This window comes from Arachis stenosperma, chromosome 1 (genome assembly GCF_014773155.1).
Source record: "Arachis stenosperma cultivar V10309 chromosome 1, arast.V10309.gnm1.PFL2, whole genome shotgun sequence".
In the NCBI taxonomy this organism is placed as follows: Eukaryota; Viridiplantae; Streptophyta; class Magnoliopsida; order Fabales; family Fabaceae; genus Arachis; species Arachis stenosperma.
This window is the reverse complement of record NC_080377.1, coordinates 4,630,804-4,652,951: the sequence shown is the minus strand read 5'-3', so window position 1 is coordinate 4,652,951 and position 22,148 is coordinate 4,630,804. Positions and strand designations below refer to the sequence as shown.

General features: G+C 30.9%; 1 protein-coding gene across 1 annotated transcript; it reads right to left on the bottom strand.

The window, feature by feature from the left end:
• Positions 1–10,439: 10,439 nt before the first annotated feature.
• Positions 10,440–13,792, bottom strand: LOC130959377 (uncharacterized). Its single transcript, XM_057885293.1, has 4 exons — positions 13,449–13,792; positions 12,185–12,383; positions 11,104–11,818; positions 10,440–10,705 (listed from the first exon to the last, which is right to left on the bottom strand). Exons 1-4 carry the CDS (start codon positions 13,651–13,653, stop codon positions 10,496–10,498), a joined length of 1,329 nt encoding a protein of 442 aa, XP_057741276.1. The 5' UTR covers positions 13,654–13,792; the 3' UTR covers positions 10,440–10,495.
• Between the last annotated feature and the right edge of the window lie 8,356 nt (positions 13,793–22,148).

Genomic DNA, 22,148 nt, shown 5'->3' with positions numbered 1-22,148 from the left:
CGAGCTCAACCACGTCCAAAGGAGGCGAATTGGATTCAAGAGCTTCGACGCCAATTTGAAGGCAATAGCGGAGGGCTTCCTCACAGGTCTGGCGGCGGTCATGTGACAGTGAACGGGAGATGTCGCGGGCGCCGCCATGAACAGCTATAGCCCAATCCATTGTAGCTTTTGCTTTTTTATTTTTATTTTATTTTTAGTGTTTTTTATTTATAAAAAAAAGTGAAAATAATAAAATTTTATTTTTTATTTTTATTTTATGTTTTTTTTTGTTGCAGATGTTGCTCTCTGCGTTTTGCGATATTAGGTGCCGTTTTGAGGATTAAAGAGACTGCAAACTACACAATTATAGAATTATAAAAAAAATATTCATTTAATATGGAAAAAAAACATCCTAATACTTAACAAAAGAAACATCCAATTATATTTTAGCAAAAATAATTAAATATCTATAAAATTTAAAAAAAATGAAATTTTTAAAGAAATAAAGACATTCACATTTGCAATACAAAAAAATACGAAAAATATATAAAAGAACATCCATTTAGCATGAAAAAGAAACATTCTGATACTTAGCAGAAGAAACATCCATATATATTAATTCGTATAGATTTTGAATTCACCAAAAATATTTTGGCTGATTTTTTGCTAATACTCTTTTGGTTCTCTAGCATTACTCTTCAAGATCAGAATGATGTGTTATTATGGAAAATTCGCGTGTGTCCAGATGCTAACTTAGCCGGATATATTCCATATCTTATTAATAGATTCACATGGTTTATTTTATGCAAAACAAATTCCAATTTCATTAAAATATCTTGTTTGTATCCAATTATTATTATTATTATTATTATTATTATTATTATTATTATTATTATTATTATTATTATTATTATTAAAATACCTATTAATATACTGGTTTATATAATTCGAGTTTGAGCTTTGAAATGCTGTGTTACTACCATTAATGTGTTGTAATAGTTATATATATGAGATCTAACTTTTTATTTATTACAGGTTTGTTAGAGTTGAAAACTAAATAAACCTTCCAAATATGAACGGAAGAAGATTTGAGCACTCTGATTATATCCAGAAGTGATTTGTGTTTCCGATTTTGTGTGTTTTAATACTTTTATTTGATTATGATATTTAGTTCAACAATATTATTTTTATTCATTATTCTAATTGTTAAATGTTGTAGCATACATTTTGGAGGACCAAGTCTTAGGACTAAGTGTAGATTCGTTCAATTTTGGAGCAAAAGAACTAGGTCCAACATTACAAGTATAGGGAAAAACATTAGAAACAGATAGAGGAACTCTAAAATGATTAAAAGCATATATTAGGTATACCTGACATATAAGTTTGACGAACTGACCATGAGAAAGAAAATGTATACCTGAACTAATTTATTTTTTGACTGTGATATAAATTAGTGACATGACTATCACCATGCTTAAACTAGAGCCTGATAAATTATTATAAATTTGAGCATTTTTTATACCTCCAGAATTTTCATCTTATATAAAAGTCTCAACAGTAGACATACTATATACTTAGGCATTTCTACCACACTTTTGAGAATAAGGAAGGAATACCTCATCACTCAGACATAAAGGCTGCGTTTGTTTTTAGACAAGACACTGAGAACAGGACAGAACAAGACACTGATAAACAAAGACACAAAATTTTGTGTTCTTGTATTCTGTTTGGTGGATAAATTAGAACAAATTATGAAAATTCAATTTATTCTTATTTTTTTTCATTCAAAAAATTTGAGATGAAAAATATAACAATAAAAAATATAATTATGAAAAATTAACAAGAATAATGAAAGAAAAAATAAAAAATAAGTTGTGTCATTTGTTAGTGTCTCCGTGTCCTTCCTGTCAGGATGGACACAAAATACACTAATTCAGTGTCTCTTGACACATTGTCTCTGTCTATGTCTCCTCTGCCAAACACGATTTTGTGTCTCAATGTCCCTGTCTCAGTGTCCTGTCTTTGTAAACAAACGCAGCCAAAAAGACGGACAATGTCTTATTAATTAATATTAATTAATTAGATGAGCTCAAAATATAGTTAGTTAGAGTTTTTATACTTTGCAAAAGTTAATTAGTTAGCTTGGATAACAAGTCATCTCTTGTATATAACTGAGATTTACTTTTTGTAGCTTGAAAAAGTGTATATGAGAGAAAACAATGAAAGTTTCGAATTGTGTATGTCTTTTTATTTTAGAAGTGATTTTAATTTTTAACTTGAAACAATAATCTCTTGTTAATATTGATTGTATTTACTAACATATTTATGTTGGTTATAATAGTTAGTTAGAGTTCTTATAGTTTGAAAAAAAGTTAGTTAGCTTGGATAACAAATAATGACTCTAACTATATGCACCAGCAAAGCTAAAGACTCTAACCACCTCATCTAGTCATATTGATCATTTTAATAATAGAATATTACATAACTTATAATATTACATCAGAATTTTTTTTTTGTTTGGTAAAGTATTTACACTTTTTAAGTAGAACAAAAAAAAATATATATGAGAAAAGATGTTAAATGGTAAAATATTATATTTTAACAAATAATTAAAAAAAATTAAAAAAAATTATTTCCAGTATTACTCAACTTATGGAACCAAAGGTATCTAACCATTGGTCTTAAAATAGATACCTTTAACAAAAATAACTAAAGTGATGGAGCACCGAAGGTAGATTACAAACTTGAACCTATTTTGGTTGGATCTCAACTTTGTGATGTTCAATCCTTTAGTGACATGACTATCACTATGCTTAAACTAGTGCTTGATAAATTATTATAAAGGGTAAAGTATATTTTTTGTTCTTAAAATTTGATAAAAGTTTTAAAAATATCCTTAAATTTTATTTTGTTTCAATTTTGTTCAGAAAGTTTTTTATTTGCATCAAATATACCGCCGACGGTTAATTTTTCAAAAAATTTAAGACCAATTCAACAATAATTTTATAAGAACAACCCTCAACACAAGTAAATCAAGTATAATCTTTATGCATTATTGTTAGACTAGTCTTAAATTTTTTGAAAATTTAGCTGTCAATGATATATTTGATGCAAATCAAAAATTTTTAAGACAAAAAATATACTTTATTTTTATTATGAATTTGAGTATTTTTTATACCTCTGAATTCTTCATCTTGTATAAAAGTCTCCATCATACTACAAGAATTTTACTATAGGGCCCAGAGCTTGGTATTAAACATTGTGATGTAATGACAGTAAAGCTTGCTAGTATCTGACATCTATCTCTAAAGAGTTATTTGTTTTGACACTTCTAATTCCACTATTTTATTATTATTACTAATATGATATGATATTCTGTCTAAAATTACTACATTATGTTGGCCATGGTCCCTTTAGCCACATGTTTGAGGACAAGTGCCTTCTCCGAGTCTTTAATGGTGACCTATGAAGCACGGACACTTCGCTGAGTTGTCGTGTCCGCGTGTCAGACACAATTTGGACACGACACTCACCGACATTCGTCGGACACGCGTGTCTGCTGTGTCCAACCGTGTCTTAATAAAAAGCAAAAAAATTCTTTTCCGAACACACTTAGACACACCTAAATACCATCACGTATCAGCGTGTCCAGTCTTATTCTTAACATATATTCTTGAAATAAATTTAGATATAGTATATATTATTATTTATTAAAATAAAAAATATTTTAAATACTTGATATAATTAAAATAGAACATTAAAAATAATTAAAAAAATTAATTTATAATTTAATATCAATAAAATATCAAAATATCATTACGATTTATCTAAAAAATATTTTATATTTTATATATATGCGTATTCTCGTGTCTTATAAGATTTTAAAATTCGCGTATCGGAGTGTCTTGTATCGTGTCGTGTCCCGTGTCCGTGTCAATGTCCGTGCATCATAGATGATGACAAATGGTAATTCTATGATGTTTTTGTTAACTCAGGTTTTTGTACTTCTCTCTGTATATTGAAGTTTCTTCACATAATTAATAGCACATGTTTCCTGCTTTTTCCAACAACATTCCTAAAAATTATATTGTCTATAACGAGAACAAAGAAACATAGCAATGCTGGTGAGACTTGCTTCACATTATCCATTAAACTGAAGAGAGATATAATGGATTCTGTCATTATGACTTAGTAACTTATACATATTTTCTGAATTTATTTATTTCTATTTAAGGAGTTAAATTGATTTTCTAGAACCTGCAACTATGTGTTGGTTGAGAATTCATCCTTTTGAATTAACATTACTTTTATGTCCCATGAGAAAATGTCAGCGAAGATAATAGATTACATGGTTGATGAACATAATATTGATATTGATCCTGAACTCCTCAAGAAAGTGAAGGTTAGACTTTAGTGTGTGCTATCAAATGAATACACTCATACTTTTGTTTCATGGTTTTTCGAAGCAACATTCTGCGATCGGTGAGAAAGAGCAGTTCCTCTTGACATATTGCACAATTAAGAAATTCTTGGAGTGCAATGATACTCTATTTTTGGGACCATATTAATATAACTACATTTCTGCTACTTTGTAATTTAATATGTTTTGGCTCCTTAAACTATTTTACTTGTTGAGGTTCTTATGTTTTTCTTTTTGTACATATAACACATCTATAGTTAAATTCCAGTTTATAGATAAGGAGCTCTGATGCGGTTTTAAATTGTGGCAGAAAATGATCACTTCAAGCTGTGGCAGTTCTACACAAAATGTAGGTCTACCTAATTTTAATTGTCTTTCATATGGATGTTATTTATTTGCTCTCTACCATCTTACTACTCTTAAATTTTCCTTTTTGAATTTCTTAGGCAAAGGGAAACCAATTCTTGTATGATATTGTGGCAAATGGTCGCAATGGAATTAATGTTGATAAGTACATATTTTTCTGCCTTTCTTCCTCGTCTTGAATGTTATTGATATGTGTACTTTTGATAATAGTACTATAAAATTCATCATTATTAGGATGAATGCTTTGAGTTTGACAATGATTGTTCTTTTGTGTAGAAATGTTACTCTACTATTCCTGAACTATGCAAAAGCATTCATATTTTATCCATGTTTCTCTTTTCAAAAGGGATGATAACTGAAAACAATTTTATTGTATTTTGTATATTGATGGAGACAATGCAAGTCATTGATGATGAAATATATTATCGTGCCAAAGATTGTTAGTACATTTTGAAAATTTTGATATCATTGTTAGGGTAGAAGTTGTTGAAATATTGAAGTTATTTTATTTTACTTTTTAAAGAAAAACAATAATAGTTATGTATAATAATACCATATGTAATTATGTTTGGAACTATTAATATCAAAAAAAATTTTATATATAGAGTTATGTTTTATATTGAGGAACTGTGTTATAAAAAATTTAGTTTTTAAATTTTGATATTAAAAAATAAATTTTTAATTTGAGAGTATATAAATGAGATGAGATTAATGAATGATTTGAAAGTAAAAATAAATAAATAATCATAGAATTTGTGGAGGTTTGAAAATCTCACAAAATAGTTAATTTTGTTAAATAAAAAGTTAATTTGTGGGAATTTTAAATTGCCACAAAAGTTATTTAAAACCGCCACAAAAGTCTAATATAAAACTTCTACTAAACACACACAAAAGTCCCTCCTCCCCCCTCCATTGAATAGATTGTAGTGAATAGATTGTGGAGGTTTTTAAAAACTCGCATAAAAGATTTCGTGGCACCTTAAATTTTAGAGTTTTTAAAAACTCCATAAATAATTTGATGGGAATTATAAACCTCCACAAATAAAAGAAAAACCTGACACAAATAAACAAAATCATATAGTGGCATAGACATACTACCCTTAGAGCATTCCCATTGCACTTTCGAAAATAGGAAAAGAATACCTCACTTGGACCTCAAAAAAGACAAGCAATCTTGTATTAGTACTAACTGTATTTATCAGCATATTTATGTTAGTTATGATTAGTTAGATAAGTTGACAATAATAGTTAGTTAGAGCTCTTATAATTTAAAAAGGTTAATTAACTTGAATAATAAGAAATCTCTTATATAAGTGAGAGTTGTTTCTAAAGCTTGGAAAAATGTATATAAGATAGAATAATAAATATTTTGAATTCTGTATATTTTTTTTATTTTATAAGTGATTTTAATTCAAAATAAACAAATTTTTGAAAATAATACTTGTTTAAAACTAAAATTAAAAAAAAATAATTTTGTCTTAGACCACTCGACCATCCTGACAATATATTATAATTTAAAAAGGTTAATTAACTTTAATAACAAGCAATCTTTCGTGTAAGTGAAATTTATTTTTTTTTTAAGATAAATAATTTCATTCATCAATTAAAAGAAAATTATAAGTGTCCATATATGTGACAAAGAAAGAAAGTTGGTGTTCAGTGTATACCAAAGTAGTACCATAAGTAAATAAATTCAAAGAAGAAAAAGAAAGTAACATTTCCAAATCTAGGAATTGTGCAAGTGTTGGACTTCAGTGCATAGCTTTAGTGCAGAGGAGGCTACAATATCCACTAAGAATGATTCTCCCTCAAAAAGTAGTCTATTTCTCCTCTTTTAGATGAGCCAAGGATCGGAGTTGTCGTCGTCTTTGATTTCTCGCACAAGAAAACACAGTGGCTGATTGTTTCTAAGTGTTGATTGCATCTCTTGCATGTTGAAGGGACCGTTGAGATATGGTGTCATGGTATCCCAACTTGCTAATTTGACGAAATGTCAAAAATGGGATTTGAATTCACGTTCTCTCATGAAGATCAGAACTTGAGTCTGGCGCCTTAGATCACTCGGCTATCCTAACAATATATTATAATTTGAAAGTTAGTTAACTTTGATACAAGCAATCTCTTGTATAAGTGAGATTCACTTCTTATATAGCTTGGAAAAATATATATGAGATAGAATAATGAATATTTTAAAGAGTAAAGTATCATTTTTTTTCCCAACGTTTGGAGTAAGTCCTATTTGTATCCCTAACGTTTAAATCGTCCTATTTGTATCCCTAACGTTTATAAAAGTGATTCAGTGTTATCCTACTATCAATTATACTAACAAATCAGATTATATTTTTCAATTATTCTCACTTGGATGTATTCATTCTCAATTAGGTCTCACTTGGATGTGTTTGATTTTAATATTATACCCACTATTTGTGTTTAGATTCAATTATGTCCCTAGAAAAGTGAATTATGTAAATGTTGTAGGAATTAGTTTCAACTTTTGATGAGCTATTTTTCACTATTTGTGTTTAGATTCAATTATGTCCCTAGAAAAGTGAATTATGTAAATGTTGTAGGAATTAGTTTCAACTTTGATGAGCTATTTTCAGAGTGGATCATCGATTCTATCCCAGACATTTGTATTCTATTTGTGTTTAGATTCAATTATGTCCCTAGAAAAGTGAATTATGTAAATGTTGTAGGAATTAGTTTCAACTTTTGATGAGCTATTTTTCAGAGTGGATCATCGATTCTATCCCAGACATTTGTATTCTAACTTCAAGAAGAGATTTTTAAAACTCAAACTAAAGCGTTTATGATGTATAATTGATGGCAGGATAACATTGAATCACTTTTACAAACGTTAAGGATACAAATAGGACGATTTAAACGTTAGGGACACAAATAGGATTTACCCCAAAAGTTGGGGACAAAAACGATACTTTACTCTATTTTAAATCATGTATGTCTTTTTATTTTAGAAGCAATTTTAAGTTGAAACAAACAAACTCTTGAAAATAATACGTGTTTAAGATTGAAATCAAAATAAATAATTTTACGACAAATTATTTTTCCAAATATCAAAAGTAGTATTTGAACCCACGCCCTCTCACGAAGACCACCTAACAATATATTATAATTTAAAAAAATTAGTTAACTTTGATAACAAGCAATGTCTTGTATAAGTGAGATTTACTTCTTATAGCTTAATGAATATCTTGAATTATATATGTATGTCTTTTTATTTTAGAAGGGATTTTAACTTGAAACAAACAAACTCTTAAAATAATACTTGAGTCTGGCGCCTTAGACCACTCGGCCATCCTGACAATACATTATAATTTAGAAAATTTAGTTAAGTTTGACAACAAGCAATCTCTTGTATAAGTGAGATTTACTTCTTATAGCTTGGAAAAATGCATATGCGGTAGAATAATAAATATCTTGAATTATATATACTTTTTTATTTTAGAAGCGATTTTAACTTAAAACAAACAAACTATCGAAAAAAATACTTGTTTAAGATTGAAATCAAAACAAATAATTTTACGAAAAAATCATTTTTTCAAATGTCAGAAATGGGAATTGAATCCACGTCCTCTCACGAAGACCACCTGACAATATATTATAATTTGAAAAATTTAGTTAACTTTGATAACAAGCAATTTCTTGTATAAGTGAGATTTACTTCTTATAGCTTGAAAAAATGTATATGAGATAGAATAATGAATATCTTGAGTTATGTATGTCTCTTTATTTTAGAAGAGATTTTAACTTGAAACAAACAAACTCTTAAAATGAGTCTGGCGCCTTAGACCACTCGGCCATCCTGACAATACATTATAATTTAGAAAAGTTAGTTAAATTTGACAAAAAGCAATCTCTTGTATAAGTGAGATTTACTTCTTATTAGCTTGGAAAAATACATATGCGGTAGAATAATAAATATCTTGAATTATATATACCTTTTTATTTTAGAAGCGATTTTAACTTAAAACAAACAAACTTTTGAGATTGAAATCAAAACAAATAATTTTACGAAAAAATCATTTTTCCAAATGTCAGAAATGGGATTTGAATCCACGTCCTTTGAACCCATGTCCTCTCACGAAGACCAGAACTTAAGTTTGGCGTCTTAGACCACTCGGCCATTTTGACAACATGTTATAGTTTCGAAAAGTTAGTTAAGTTTGATAACAAGCAATCTCATGTATAAGTGAGATTTACTTCTTATAGTTTGGAAAAATGTATATGGGATAGAACAATGACTGAAATCAAAATAAATAATTTTAACAAATCTGTGCCTTAGACCACTCAACCATTCTAACAAAATATTATAATTTAAAAAAGTTAATTAACTTTAATAAGAAGCAATCTCTTGTATAATTGAGATTTATTTCTTAAAGCTTGAAAAAATGTATATGAAATAGAATAATGAAGATCTTGAATGTTATATGTCTTTTTATTTTAGAAGTAATTTTAACTAAAAACAAATAAACCCTTGAATCATTGAATCGTATAATATTTATTTAAGACAAATCAAAACAAATAATTTTTTGAAAAATCTTATATTTTACAGAAATTTTATTCAAAATAATCCACAAAAAGCATAAATGATCATATAAATATCTAAATTAGTTGTTTATATGATCATATAACCTTTTCCTACATACAATACATACAAATTAGATGTTTATATTATCATATACAACATAAATGATCATATATGTTTGTATATGATAATATACTATTACATACAAATTAGATGTTTATATGATCATTTATGTTGTATATGATAATATATTATTACATATTTATTTAACACTTTCCCACGGAAAGTAAATGCAAATTATATTTGGGCATATTATTATTCATTTAATTCTTTGATTTGGTTTTCCTGAAATATGACTTTTCTTTCCTTATTGAAAAATCAGATCAAAACATCAAAACAAAGCATAATGCACACGCACTAATACAAGGCCACATTAGCCAGCAAAAAAAAAAAAAAAGAAAAGAAAAGAAAAAGAGATGCAGCCTTCTCACAAGTATAATTCAATTAGGATAGAAGTAAGAGAATAACTTTTGAGACACAATACAATATCAATAAATGTGAAAACTAAATTCTTCCTACTGTTTTAAGAGTAAATAATTATTTTGACATTTGAAAGATTCTGACTTTGATAAAATAGATTTCAACTTTTGTTTTTGACAAAATGAACTACCCAAATGTCAATTTCGTTTGACAAAATAGCCTAAACATCTAAAATGATGAGTTAACAATTAGTTCATTTTGTCAAATGTTTAGATATTCATTTTGTTAAAATCAAAATCTTTCAAATGTCAAAATGGTTGTTTGCTCTTGAACATTTTTTTTTTGTGGAATTTACTCTTGAACATTTAAAATAAATAAATAAACACTAGAAGGCCCGTACAAAGTTGGACATTTGATATAAAGGATAAGGTGAAAACTCAGGTGAGGTTAACTTCACGTAAAGTTGATACCTGAAAACCGTTAAATGATTCGACTGATTTGACTAAATTTTCTTCCAACAATTCTCAGGTATCAACTTCACGTGAAGTCGACTTCACCTGAATTTTCACCATAGGATAAATGTCAGCTTTGATCAAACGAGAGCTTGCTATGAAAAATATCAACATATTTAACAAGATATGATAGATGTTGATAGCTTAATAAGTCAAATAGAAAAAAGGGATGATTAACAACATCATCATTCATCAGGACCTAACAAACATCATATTCCTCTCTTCTATCACACTCATCCTGGGAATGTCACTATGAACATAGTTGCCACCATTGACAACTTCTTTCCAATGCAACTGAGAGATATGGCTATGGAATTCAGGTCTCTCTACTCTTTTATAGTGATAACTTTGAACTGTTCCACCAACTGCTTCTCCCATATAATTTGAACTGCCACTATAGACCTGAGAGATGATTAGGGAAAAAGCATATTTTAAGGACATAGTTGCATTGTGAGAAACATTATTTGGACGTCTAAAAGTAGATATTTTGGAACATTTGCCACCATCTAAGAATGTGTGTTTTTCTTTCACTATATTATGTCATGAAATCATTTTTCTCAAAAGCTTAAGCCACATGAATGGCTTATATCTCTAACAGATAGGATGTCCATTTTTAGATATATAAATAATAATGTATAAATCATAGGACAATGCACCAAGATAATCTTGTAACTATATATCTTAGTTAGATTTATGATAGTACATCATATACCAAGTTTGAATTGGTTCACTAAATGCATTCCCCAAATAATATATCTCTTTGTTTATAATTTATAAACCATTGTCAAACAAATACTTACTTGGTAGCCTTCATTTCTAGCAACAAGTGGCAGCGGAGTGATATCCGTTGTTCTAACATAATTTGTTTGAGAATATCTAACATTAGTTAATGTTGGCCATGGTTGGAAAGAATTCAATGGCTTCATTGGTTGCAACAATCTCTGAGAGCTCTGTCTCATACCCAGAGAATAGTAGGCAGCACAATGAGCAGCTCTATGGTGTGTTGCATCAACATTGTTCAGGTAGCCACATCCGATTGGAGCGTGTTCATTTGACAAACCATACAGTGATGACATGATTCGCTGGAATTTGGAAACTTGATTTGATTGAAAATAACAATTGAGATAAACTGAAGTAGTTGGTAATTGCTGCCTAGCATCTTGTATTTCTTGATATGGGCGGCATATTTGCTCTCCTAAACCCCTTTTCCTTTTCCTCTCCCACTTCCTCATCGTAGCTCTAGGATTGAAAATAAACTTGTAAGTGCTGCACATTCCGAGTGGAAAGGGTTCATCGCATCTACCACTATCGCCTCGCTTGTTGTTATAACCAGGGTAATCTTCTTTCCTGAAGTCAGCAAGCTCGATCAATGTCAATAAGCTTTGTTCACCAAGCTTCTCTATCTCCCAGTTGCTGAAAGGAGGACTAGTCTTATGATTCACATGAATTTCACCATTAGCACTAAGCATGCAACTTGCATTCTTGAAGAAACCAAGCACAAGATCTTTATGCTTCCTGTAAAGTTTAGTAGGATAAATAGTGGAAAATGAAATTCAATATAAACCAAAAAATAAAAAAGAAACATAGTAGAATACTACTACTAGTAGACAACAACTTAATGCGAAAATAGTAAAATACTCATGATGAACAATTACAAGTCAATAACAATTCTATAAAAACCAAATATGTGCGTATTGAGAAGGTTAATTCATGTTCTTAACTTTGTATATTTAAGAAACACATAATGAATAACTAAATCATTGCCATTTGTAATCTTCCCGAAAGGCGAAAAGACATAACTTAGTTATACTTGCTACTACACTATTATCCATGAACAATAATGAGGAATCCAAATATATGACCGGTCACTGGAAAACTTACTGAATCACTGTCAAGTTGTCTTCCTTTCCATGGAAACCTGCATGAGGAAAGTTGAATATAATGCGATCAAACCTGCGCATCTTGAATTCCAGAAGATACTTCATCTTGGTTGCATCCACTCCGTGATACAAGCACGCTCCTAGCTTTTGTAGTTCGTCTAAATTCGATTTCGCTTGCTTGTAGTTCTTGGTAACATCATCTTCATGAATGATGTGGACAGCATCAATCAATGCCAAAAGTCAGGTAGAATCATTTTTTCAAAGAATCAAAGTAACAAAATAATTACACTAAGGGTATGCTTGACTAAAGTGAAAATGATAAAGGGGGAATAGAAGAAGCATTTGCATTAGAACAATGTAAGCTTATAAGTTACCCCTTATCTCACTCATCCCTTTTCCACCATCCCATCTTTACTCTAGCCATATAACACTTGAAAGAGTGATATTGTGAACATTGTGTGTGCTTGCTATGTCTCATATACATATATCCCCATATGGAAACCAAATTAAATAGGTCACACATCTAATCCAATGGTAGAAGAGTGTGCCAAGTGATTACAAATAACATAACTCATTTTAAAACATTTCCCTTATAGTTATTTATGGGGACTATTTTGACTCCTCAAGGACCAAAATAAGCACCAACCTGAAAAAACAAACATAACATGAGCAAACACTAGCTACCAATACCATACTATGTCCTATGAAACGGGAAGGGAAAGTCAAAAAAAAAATTAAAAAAAGAAAAACACATAAATATAAATACACTGGTTTACAAGCAATTTCACTAGTTGTGAAGAATAGAACGTGGTTAAAAGGTATAAACAAATAGCTAGAAAGTGATTCATCATTGTTAAAAGTTACAGAACACAAGCCACAGAATAATAAACTAAGAGAATAATGGTTTTTTTTTTTTTTGTCCATGGTATCTTCTAATCCGAACGAACTAAGGACTAATCCGTTGTGGACCTGAGCCTCATCTCCATGTAAGGTCTGCTATTAGCTAATGGGTTGCTGCATACAAAACGGAAGATTCGAACTTCCACACTTGCTTAATAGTTCATTCTAATATTTTAAACACAAAAAAAAGAGAACAAACAAAAAATATATATATCCACCCTAATTTTTCCCGCGAAAGGGGAAAAGGAACATTCAATCATATATCCATAAGTATCTATCAAAGATCCAAAGTTCGAAACTTTTACATTAAACAACACCAGAATCAAGAGAGTAATAAAGAATCATAGTGAAAATGAGAGAGAGACCGTAGGAATCAAGAGAAGAAGCTACAATGTTGGAAGCAGAACCGAAGGATCGTGCGAGTGAAAGAGAGAAGGAGAAATCACCGTCCCCAACCAACAGTATTTGGTGATCACTTGAATAGTGTGTTACCCATTTTGCACCCACTTCTTCTTTCTCCATGCTCCAATTCAAAGCTTTTCTTCTTATCTTTCTATTCTTCCCTTTCATATAAATAAAAGAGGTATGGATTTTTCTTCTTTCTTTTGTTATTGCTTTTCCTTTTTTGTCCCACTTTTTCCAATCAACGCGTACCCACCTTACAGCATTTTCTTTTGTCTTCCTTAGGGAAAAAGCTTGAATTTTTCACGTTATATATAGAGAGTGGAAGTGGAAGAGACATGCATCACTGACCACGGTTCCATTATTTGAATTTGGCTTTATTATGAATCAAATCAGAGAATAAGAGAGTTTAATATTTGGGAAAATTCCGTAACTTTGCTATTGAAATAATGAAAAGAAATAGTGAAACGGAGTGAAAGAAGAAAAAATAATAGAAGTTTGTATTCATGAACTTTAAGAAGATAAAAATATTTATAAAGAAGGAAATTATACTCATTAAAAATAGATTTTATACAATAAAAATATTTAAATTTTAAATTTTTATTAATTTTTTAATAAAATTCTTAAATTATCTCATCCTTTATTTTCAACCTCAACTTTACCGTTATTTCTTCTTCCTCAAATCTCTCATTTTTACATTCTTCCATTACTTTTTTTAATCTTTTCACACCACCTCCAACAACCTGGTGGCGATAGGAGACTCAAATTCGCGAACTTGCGACCAGTATAAAAAAATTATATCATTTGAGTTATAAATGATTCGCACAAATAATTATTTTTTTAAAATAAAAAAGTCACATTATTATTATTATTTTCTAAATTACTACTTTATTAAATTATATTAATATACCAAAAAAGATTTAAGAAAAAGTGACCGAGTATAATCATTTTCTACTATTGTAAGTCAACTATCATCATTACTTTTCTCTAATCTTTTCGTTAAAGTTTCTCTTTAATTAGCAGTGAGAAGTGAGACCGTGACTCCGTCAGAGTGAGAATTTCTAGTATATGACTAAATCAAATGATGACTTTCAAAGGAGATAGCTTGTGCCACAAGCTATATATAATTAGCTTATTACAGATTTACACTTAGGTTCAGTTTGGTAACCAACTTAATTAAGTTCCTTTTGATAAAATAATTTAAACAATAAATGACTTTGTTAAAAGTAATTTATAAATAAATTATTTTGTATTTGGATTTTTAACTCTAAAAGTGCTTATTTTATAGAAATCTAATGAAAAATAGAAGTATTAGAGAGAAGTCATTTTTTTTAACTTTTCTATAAGCTCCTAAATAGCTTCTTAGAAAGTTACAATTTAATTTTAAAAATTGCACTAGACATTAATACTATTATTTTTTATAAGTCAAAAATTAAAAAAAATTACTTCTAAATTTTTCCAAACGGCCCTTAGTTATATAAATGGTAGAGTCTATAATGTTTATGATTTTATCATTAATTCATTATAATAGTTATAGTTGTTAAACCGTTTTAATAACATTTAAAAAAATTATAAAAATTAAAATTATATTTTTTTATATTTTAATTATATTTTTTATTTTTATTTTTCAAGTTAAAAAATATTATTAAATAATAAAACATTGTTACTTTAATTTTAGAAATAGTTACTAAAATTACATAGCTACTATAATCACCGCAGCAATAAAGTTTGATGATAAATATCTATCTCCCTCAAGCTTGGTTAGTGAAAATCTAGAAGCCTGAGCTTGGCTAAACCATGATTGAACGAATAAGGAGCAAGAAATTCAGTTAAAATGTGTATTGAAATTGGTGGTAGCAATTTAACTTTACTAATCCAGATTGAGTTCTCTCCCTTTTACTGTAACAATCCATTTCTATATTTTAATTCTTTCATGGAGTATTGGGTTGGCTACTATATTAAGAGCTAATTTGTTGTTACAGTACGTTGTTTTGGGTATGTAAAAACTAGAAAAAGATCACCAGTCTCTCATTGTAATTTGTAAAGAGAACGAACCAATTGATTTACATGTCAATTTCTAGACTTCTATCAACTGCGCTGGCCAATAGCACTCTTAATGTTGTCATGTTAACCACCGAACTGAACCTACTAAGGTGTGTATTTGGATTTAAATTTACAAACAGTAGTTTATATAAAATTAATTTTACAAATTTGATTTTAATAAAAAGTATATTTGTATTAACATAATTTATATTTGTTAGTGTTACAAGTGTGAGGAGTATTGAAGTTAGTCTCACATCAAAGAAAACATAGAAGAGTGAGGAGTTTATAAGATGAGAGACTCATTTACTTAATACTTTAAGGTTTTGAGTTGGATATGATGTTTTCTCATTTTATGTTCCCACGATGTTAGTGTTGCAAGTAAAGCATAGAATAAACGTTATTTAGATTATATTATTCGAAATTACTCTTAAATAAAAAAGATATTAATTTAAATATTTTTTATATTATTCTATCATTTTAATTTAAATATTTAAATAGATTTTATTACTTAATTTTATAATAAAATTAGTATTTATTTATTAAATTAAAAATAATACATAAAAATTAGCAAAAATATATTTATATTAAAAATAAAAAAATATATGAATAAACTAATAGTTTAATATATTAATATAAATAAATATTAAATTAAAAAATAAAGCACCAATAAAATACATAAAAAATAATATTTTATACATAGCCAAATAAAAATAAGTAAACAATTAAATGAATAAATCCAAATAAAAATAAAAAAGATTTTTTAAAAAAATAAACGTAAAGAATACTATAATAAATGATTTGAAAAACAAACTCTGTTGAGTTAAGAAATTAACTAAATTAATTAATGATGACAAACATTATTTTTGAGCAAAATAAATAATTAGTATTGATTAATTATATCTACTTATTAACTAATTGTTTATTGTTGCAGGCCAAATTAACAGCCCAAATGAATAAAGGCAGTCAGCAAAGAATATGGGCTGAAAGCAAAATAAAGAGCCCAGCAAAGCAAAGGAAGAAACCAAAGAAATTAAATCGGCCATGCATACTAATACCCGATCCAAGCCCGAACTAGTTTCAGAATTGAAATTCCCTCTCTTGCTTAACTAAAAGCACGTTCTTCTTCCTTCTAATCAAGTCACATCAAGTTTTCAAAAAAGCAAGAAAGAGAAGAGAAGAAAAGCTTCTTCCATAAGCCATTAACCAAGAAGCAAGAGAGAGAGAGTTGAAGCTTGGAGCACAGAAGCTAAATCAAGCTTAAGAAAGGTAAACCATAACATCTTGCATGCATCAGATCTTCATCCTTTCTTCCCTACTATCTGCTCTATCCGAAAATGGCTTTGAAGGGAAAGTTGTTCTCTGCCCTATTCTGCTGTGTATCTACGTCTTCAAAACTTGGGGACCAAGTTGGTGTTCAAGGGTTCAGATTTGGTTGACCATTGGAAAACAAGTTCGGTTACTTCTTCATGGCTTTCGGTCAAGTTGGAAAAGTCAGAAGCAAAGTTTCCATTGTGAGGATTAATGGGAAAAAGTGAGACAGTGGGTTGGTGAAGCTCAAGGCTCAAGAAGTTGACCTAGGAAGAGCAACCAAGCAACATGCAAGGAGATAAAAGAAGACTTGCTGTTCATTCAGAAACCAAGGAGAGAAAATCAGTGAACGTAAGGTGTTTGTTCTGAGAGAGCACTTTGAAGAAGTTCAACTAACTGGACAGTGTAACCTAATCAAAGGTGCATTCCGCCAGTATGAAGAACTGAATCAGAGGCTTGCTAATCTGGTTTTTCGCATAGCACAGAGGCTGTTGATGAAGTCAATCTCCTTTATGTTTTTCTGATTGTAATGTACTTTTCTAAGCTTATCTTTCTGTAATTTCTTGAGAGAAAAGGCATTGTGAGAAATCTTGAGAAAAAGCCATGAGTGGAAAAAGGCTGAGAGAAACACTTGAGAGAAAAGCCTAGAGTTATTTTCAGATTTCTTTAGGTTGGTCAAGTGTCTTGTATCTTATTCCTGTTTGGTATCCCTTTCTTAGTTGGGTTAGCACTAGAGAAAATAGTTAGGTGTTAGCATAGCCAATGTCAAGTTAGGTTAGAACTTGAGTGTGAAATTGGTGTATGTAAAACTGTTAACTATAGTGAATTCTTCCACATTTGTGGAGGAGACTGATAGGTTGCATAGCACAAAGCAACCGAACCAGGATATATGCTGGTGTTAGCTTTTTCTTCTCTGTCATGTTCTGTTTTCTGTTTTTCATGAGACAAAAATAAATTGTCTCATAAATTTCTGCTGCTGAGTTCAAACAGAATCAGATTTGTAACTTTGATAAAAAGGGTCAAAACAGCAACTGTAAAAGGAAGGCATAGATTCAACCCCCCTTCTCTAAGCCTACCACAACCTTCAATTGGTATCAGGAGCAAAGGTCTCAAGAATCAAGCTTAACCGCTTGGAGCAAAGATCCAATGGCGAACAACTTTGGCACAATCACAGTTGCCTACACCCTCACTGAAGGTCAATCAAACAACCGACCACCTTTCTTCAACGGGAAGAACTATTCCTACTGGAAAGAAAGGATAAGGATCTTCATCCAATCCATTGACTACAACCTATGGAAGATCGTTGTGAGCGGTCCAAAGATCCCAACAAAAACAAGTGCTGATGGAGTGGTGACTCCAAAAGAAGAAGCTGAATGGAATGAAGATGATAAGAAGAAGATAGAGCTGAACGCGAAAGCAATCAACCTTCTTCACTGTGCTATCAGCTTTGAAGAGTACCGGAAGGTGTCTAGATGCAAGACAGCCAAGAAATCTGGGAAAAACTCCAGGTTACACATGAAGCACCAAACAAGTCAAAGAAACGAGGATTGATATGCTGCGAAAAGAGTACGAGATGTTCAGCATGAAGGATGGAGAAAGCATTGATGAAGCATTTGAGAGATTCTCAATCATAATCAACAACCTTGATGCTATAGGTACAAACTACGCAGAACAAACCTTGGTGAGAAAACTCCTTAGAAGCCTCACAAAAGAGTGGGAAAACACTGCCACTGTCCTAACCGAAAGCAACAACATAAGTCCAATAACCTATGATGAGCTGAGAGGAAAACTCCTAGCCTATGAAGCCACACACACAAACACAGACTCAAAGAAAAAGGGAATAGCCCTTAAGTCACAAATAGAACCGAAAGAGAGTGAGTTAAGTGATGGTATTTCAGATGACGAGCTTTTGTTTTTTGCTAGGAGATTTAGAAGGATGTTGAAGAGCAAAGGCAAATACAAGGGCTCAAGTTCAAAGGAGCACAAGATAGACTTGAGCAAGGTGACATGTCATCATTGCAAGGAGGCTGGACATTTCAAGTCAAACTGTCCAAAGCTCAAAAAGGAGGACAAAGGAAAGAAGAAAAGGAAGAGAGTACTCATGGCAGCTTGGGAGGATCTTGAGAATGACTCAAATGAAGAAGAAGAATCTGAAGGAGATGACAAAGACTGTTTCATGGCTGGAAACAACAATCTTGATGAGGTAAATTATTATGATTTGACCATTGAGGACTTGCATGTTATTATTGATGATCTCACTTTAAATACCTCAAAACTGCTTGATAAATACAATGGTTGCAGATCTGAAAGAGATGTGTTAAGAGCTGAAAATGAATTTTTAAAAGAAAAAGTAAAGGAAACTGAATGTGCTTTGGACATCATTGAAGAAAACAGATTTTTAAAATCTGAACTTGAAAATTAAAGGAAAGCACATTGTGGATCCTTCTCATGAGTTAATTGCTGAAAATGAAAGATTAAAAGATATGATTAAAAGACTGAATGGTGACTTGGCAAAATTTGCACAAGGTTCTAGTAACTTGGACAAATTACTTGCAAGTCAAAGACCATTGTTTGAAAAATCTGGTTTAGGCTACATAGCCAAGGAAGATGCTGTTTCCAACACTTCCTCTATAAAATTTGTGGCCTCTTCATCAAATACTAAATCCATACCAAATAAATCAGGTATCGGATATGTTTTCACATGTGAAGAAAAATCTGATGAAGAATACACAAATGAAACTGAAATTTCACCAAGAACTGGTCCGAGTTCAAACCGACCAGGTTTGGGTTATGTTTCAAAAAATGAGGTTGTTTTCAAGAAACCACCATTTTACAACAAAACCTCATATTCGAAAGGCAATATGTTCAAAAAATTCTGGTGAAAATTTTGCAAAGAGGAATAACTTAATAAAATCAGTTTGTTAAAAGAAATGCATCTCCTCCAAAAACCAGAAAATTTCAAAGCTTTAATCATTTCAAGCACATACTCACCTCAATTTCAGCGGCACACATCAGAAAATCATTGTGTTAATTGCAAGAAATTTGGTCACTCATATGCACAATGCTTCATTGAAAAGAGAGTTGTAGGAAACAAAGTTTACAATGTTGTTTTGTGATTTCAATGCTCTTGGGCAACCAAGATGGATTAACTTCAAAGGATCCAAACTAGTTTGGATACCTAAAGCTGCTTGAAACTCTTCATGCAGATTTGCCTAGCATCCAAGAACAAAAAGGACATGTGGTACATGGATAGTGGATGTTCAAGGCACATGACTGGAAGGTCAACTTACTTTATCAAACTGAATAAGTATGATGGAGGTTTTGTGACCTTTGGAGATGATGGTAAAGGTAAAATCATTGCTGTTGGAAAAGTAGGTAATGAGCAATCTACTTTCATTGATGATGTGCTTTTGGTATGTGGTTTAAAACACAATCTTTTGAGCATAAGTCAGCTGTGTGATTTAGGATATTTAGTGTTTTCAAAAGGCTTGAATGTTGTGTTATAATGAAAAGACAAATGAAGTAATGTTTGTTGCCAAGCGTTTCAATAATATGTATGGACTTACTCTTGATGAACTAAAAGATCAAAAGGTAGCCTGTCTCCACTCTAAAGATTCTGAAAAGTGGTTATGGCACAAGAGATTGGGCCATGCAAGTATGTTTCAAATAAACAAACTTGTAAAGAAAGAATTAGTAAGAGGTCTTCCCTTGATAAAGTTGACAAAGACATCACTTGTGATGCTTGCTAAATGGGAAAACAAACAAAAGTTCTTTTAAACCAAAGGAAGACATCTCTACTAAAAGACCACTTGAGTTGCTACACATTGATATTTGGTCCGACTAGAACTCAAAGCCTAGGTGGTAAACATTATGGTTTAGTAATTGTGGATGACTATACTAGGTTTGGGTTTTATTCTTGCACACAAAAATGAAGCATTTTCGGCCTTGAACCTTTTGCAAGAAAATTCAAAATGAAAAGGATTTGAAAATCTCTTCTATAAGAAGCGATCATGGAACTGAATTTGAAATAATTGTTTGAATCCTTTTGTGAGGAATATGGAATATCTCACAACTTCTCTTGTCCAAGAACACCACAACAAAATGGTGTTGTTGAAAGAAGAAATAGGAGCATACAAGAGATGACAAGAGCTATGCTTTGTGAGAGTAATGTTCCAAAATTCCTTTGGGCTGAAGCGGTTAACACGGCTTGCCACATTTTTGAATAGAACAATCAGAAGGAAATTTTTGAAGAAAACCCCTTATGAACTTTGGAAAGGCTACCCACCAAACTTAGATTATTTGCACATCTTTGGATGCAAATGTTTTTTTGAATAACAAAGAAAATTTGGGAAAATTTGATCCAAAGGCTTATGAGTGCTGTTGTAGGATATTCCACAACTAGTAAAGCATATAGAGTTTATCATCAAGATGCTAGAATTATTGAAGAATCCATACATGTTACATTTTGTGATACTAACTTGGTGCAAAGCATTTTGGAAGATGGTGATGCAGGAAATCAAGCTCAAAAGGATGATGAAGCTGCTCAGATCATGGAAAGAAAATTCTGGACAAGCTGAGCCAGAAACAGCAAATGCTGAAAATTCAAGAGACAATTCCATTTTGTCTCATGAATCTGAAGGAAATTCTGCAGACAGCCGCATACAGATTCCATTGGTGACCGAATCTGCCTCCAAGTCCACTAGACCTCGTGAATGGAGGTTCTTAAAGAATTATCCTGAGGAATTTGTCATTGGGGACGTCTCTCATGGAGTGCAAACTAGGTCTTCCACTAGAAAGGCAAATGAAGGTTCAAACATTGCCCTTCTTTCACAAATGGAGCCTCAAAACGTCAAGGAAGCCCTAAGTGACCCATCTTGGATTAAGGCTATGGAGGATGAGCTTCTTGAGTTTGAGAAGAACCAAGTGTGGACGTTGGTTCCAAGGCCAAGTGGAAAGAAAGTGACCGGCACCAAGTGGATATTCCGGAACAAGTTGGGAGAAGATGGTAGCATTGCAAGGAACAAAGCAAGGCTAGTGGCACAAGGATATGACCAAGAAGAAGGAATCGACTTTGATGAATCCTTTGCCCCTGTTGCCCGAATGGAAGCCATAAGACTTCTCTTAGCTTATGCTGCATTTTGTGGTTTTAAATTATACCAAATGGATGTGAAATGTGCATTTTTAAATGGTGTGATAGATAGAGAAGTATATGTGGAGCAGCCTCCGGGTTTTGAAAATAAAGAGCATTCTAATCATGTTTTAAATTGTCTCTCTTCTTTTTAGCTTTTTGAAAATGGTTGGTAGAGGACTCT

What these genes read in the sequence shown, in the direction of transcription:
- LOC130959377 (XM_057885293.1), bottom strand. Translation starts at nt 13,653, where the DNA reads ATGAAAGGGAAGAATAGAAAGATAAGAAGAAAAGCTTTGAATTGGAGC. An exon ending in GACAACTTGACAGTGATTCA is followed by an intron (nt 11,819 to 12,184) that starts GTAAGTTTTCCA and finishes TAAACTTTACAG; the next exon opens with GAAGCATAAAGATCTTGTGC. An exon ending in CTAGAAATGAAGGCTACCAA is followed by an intron (nt 10,706 to 11,103) that starts GTAAGTATTTGT and finishes ATCATCTCTCAG; the next exon opens with GTCTATAGTGGCAGTTCAAA.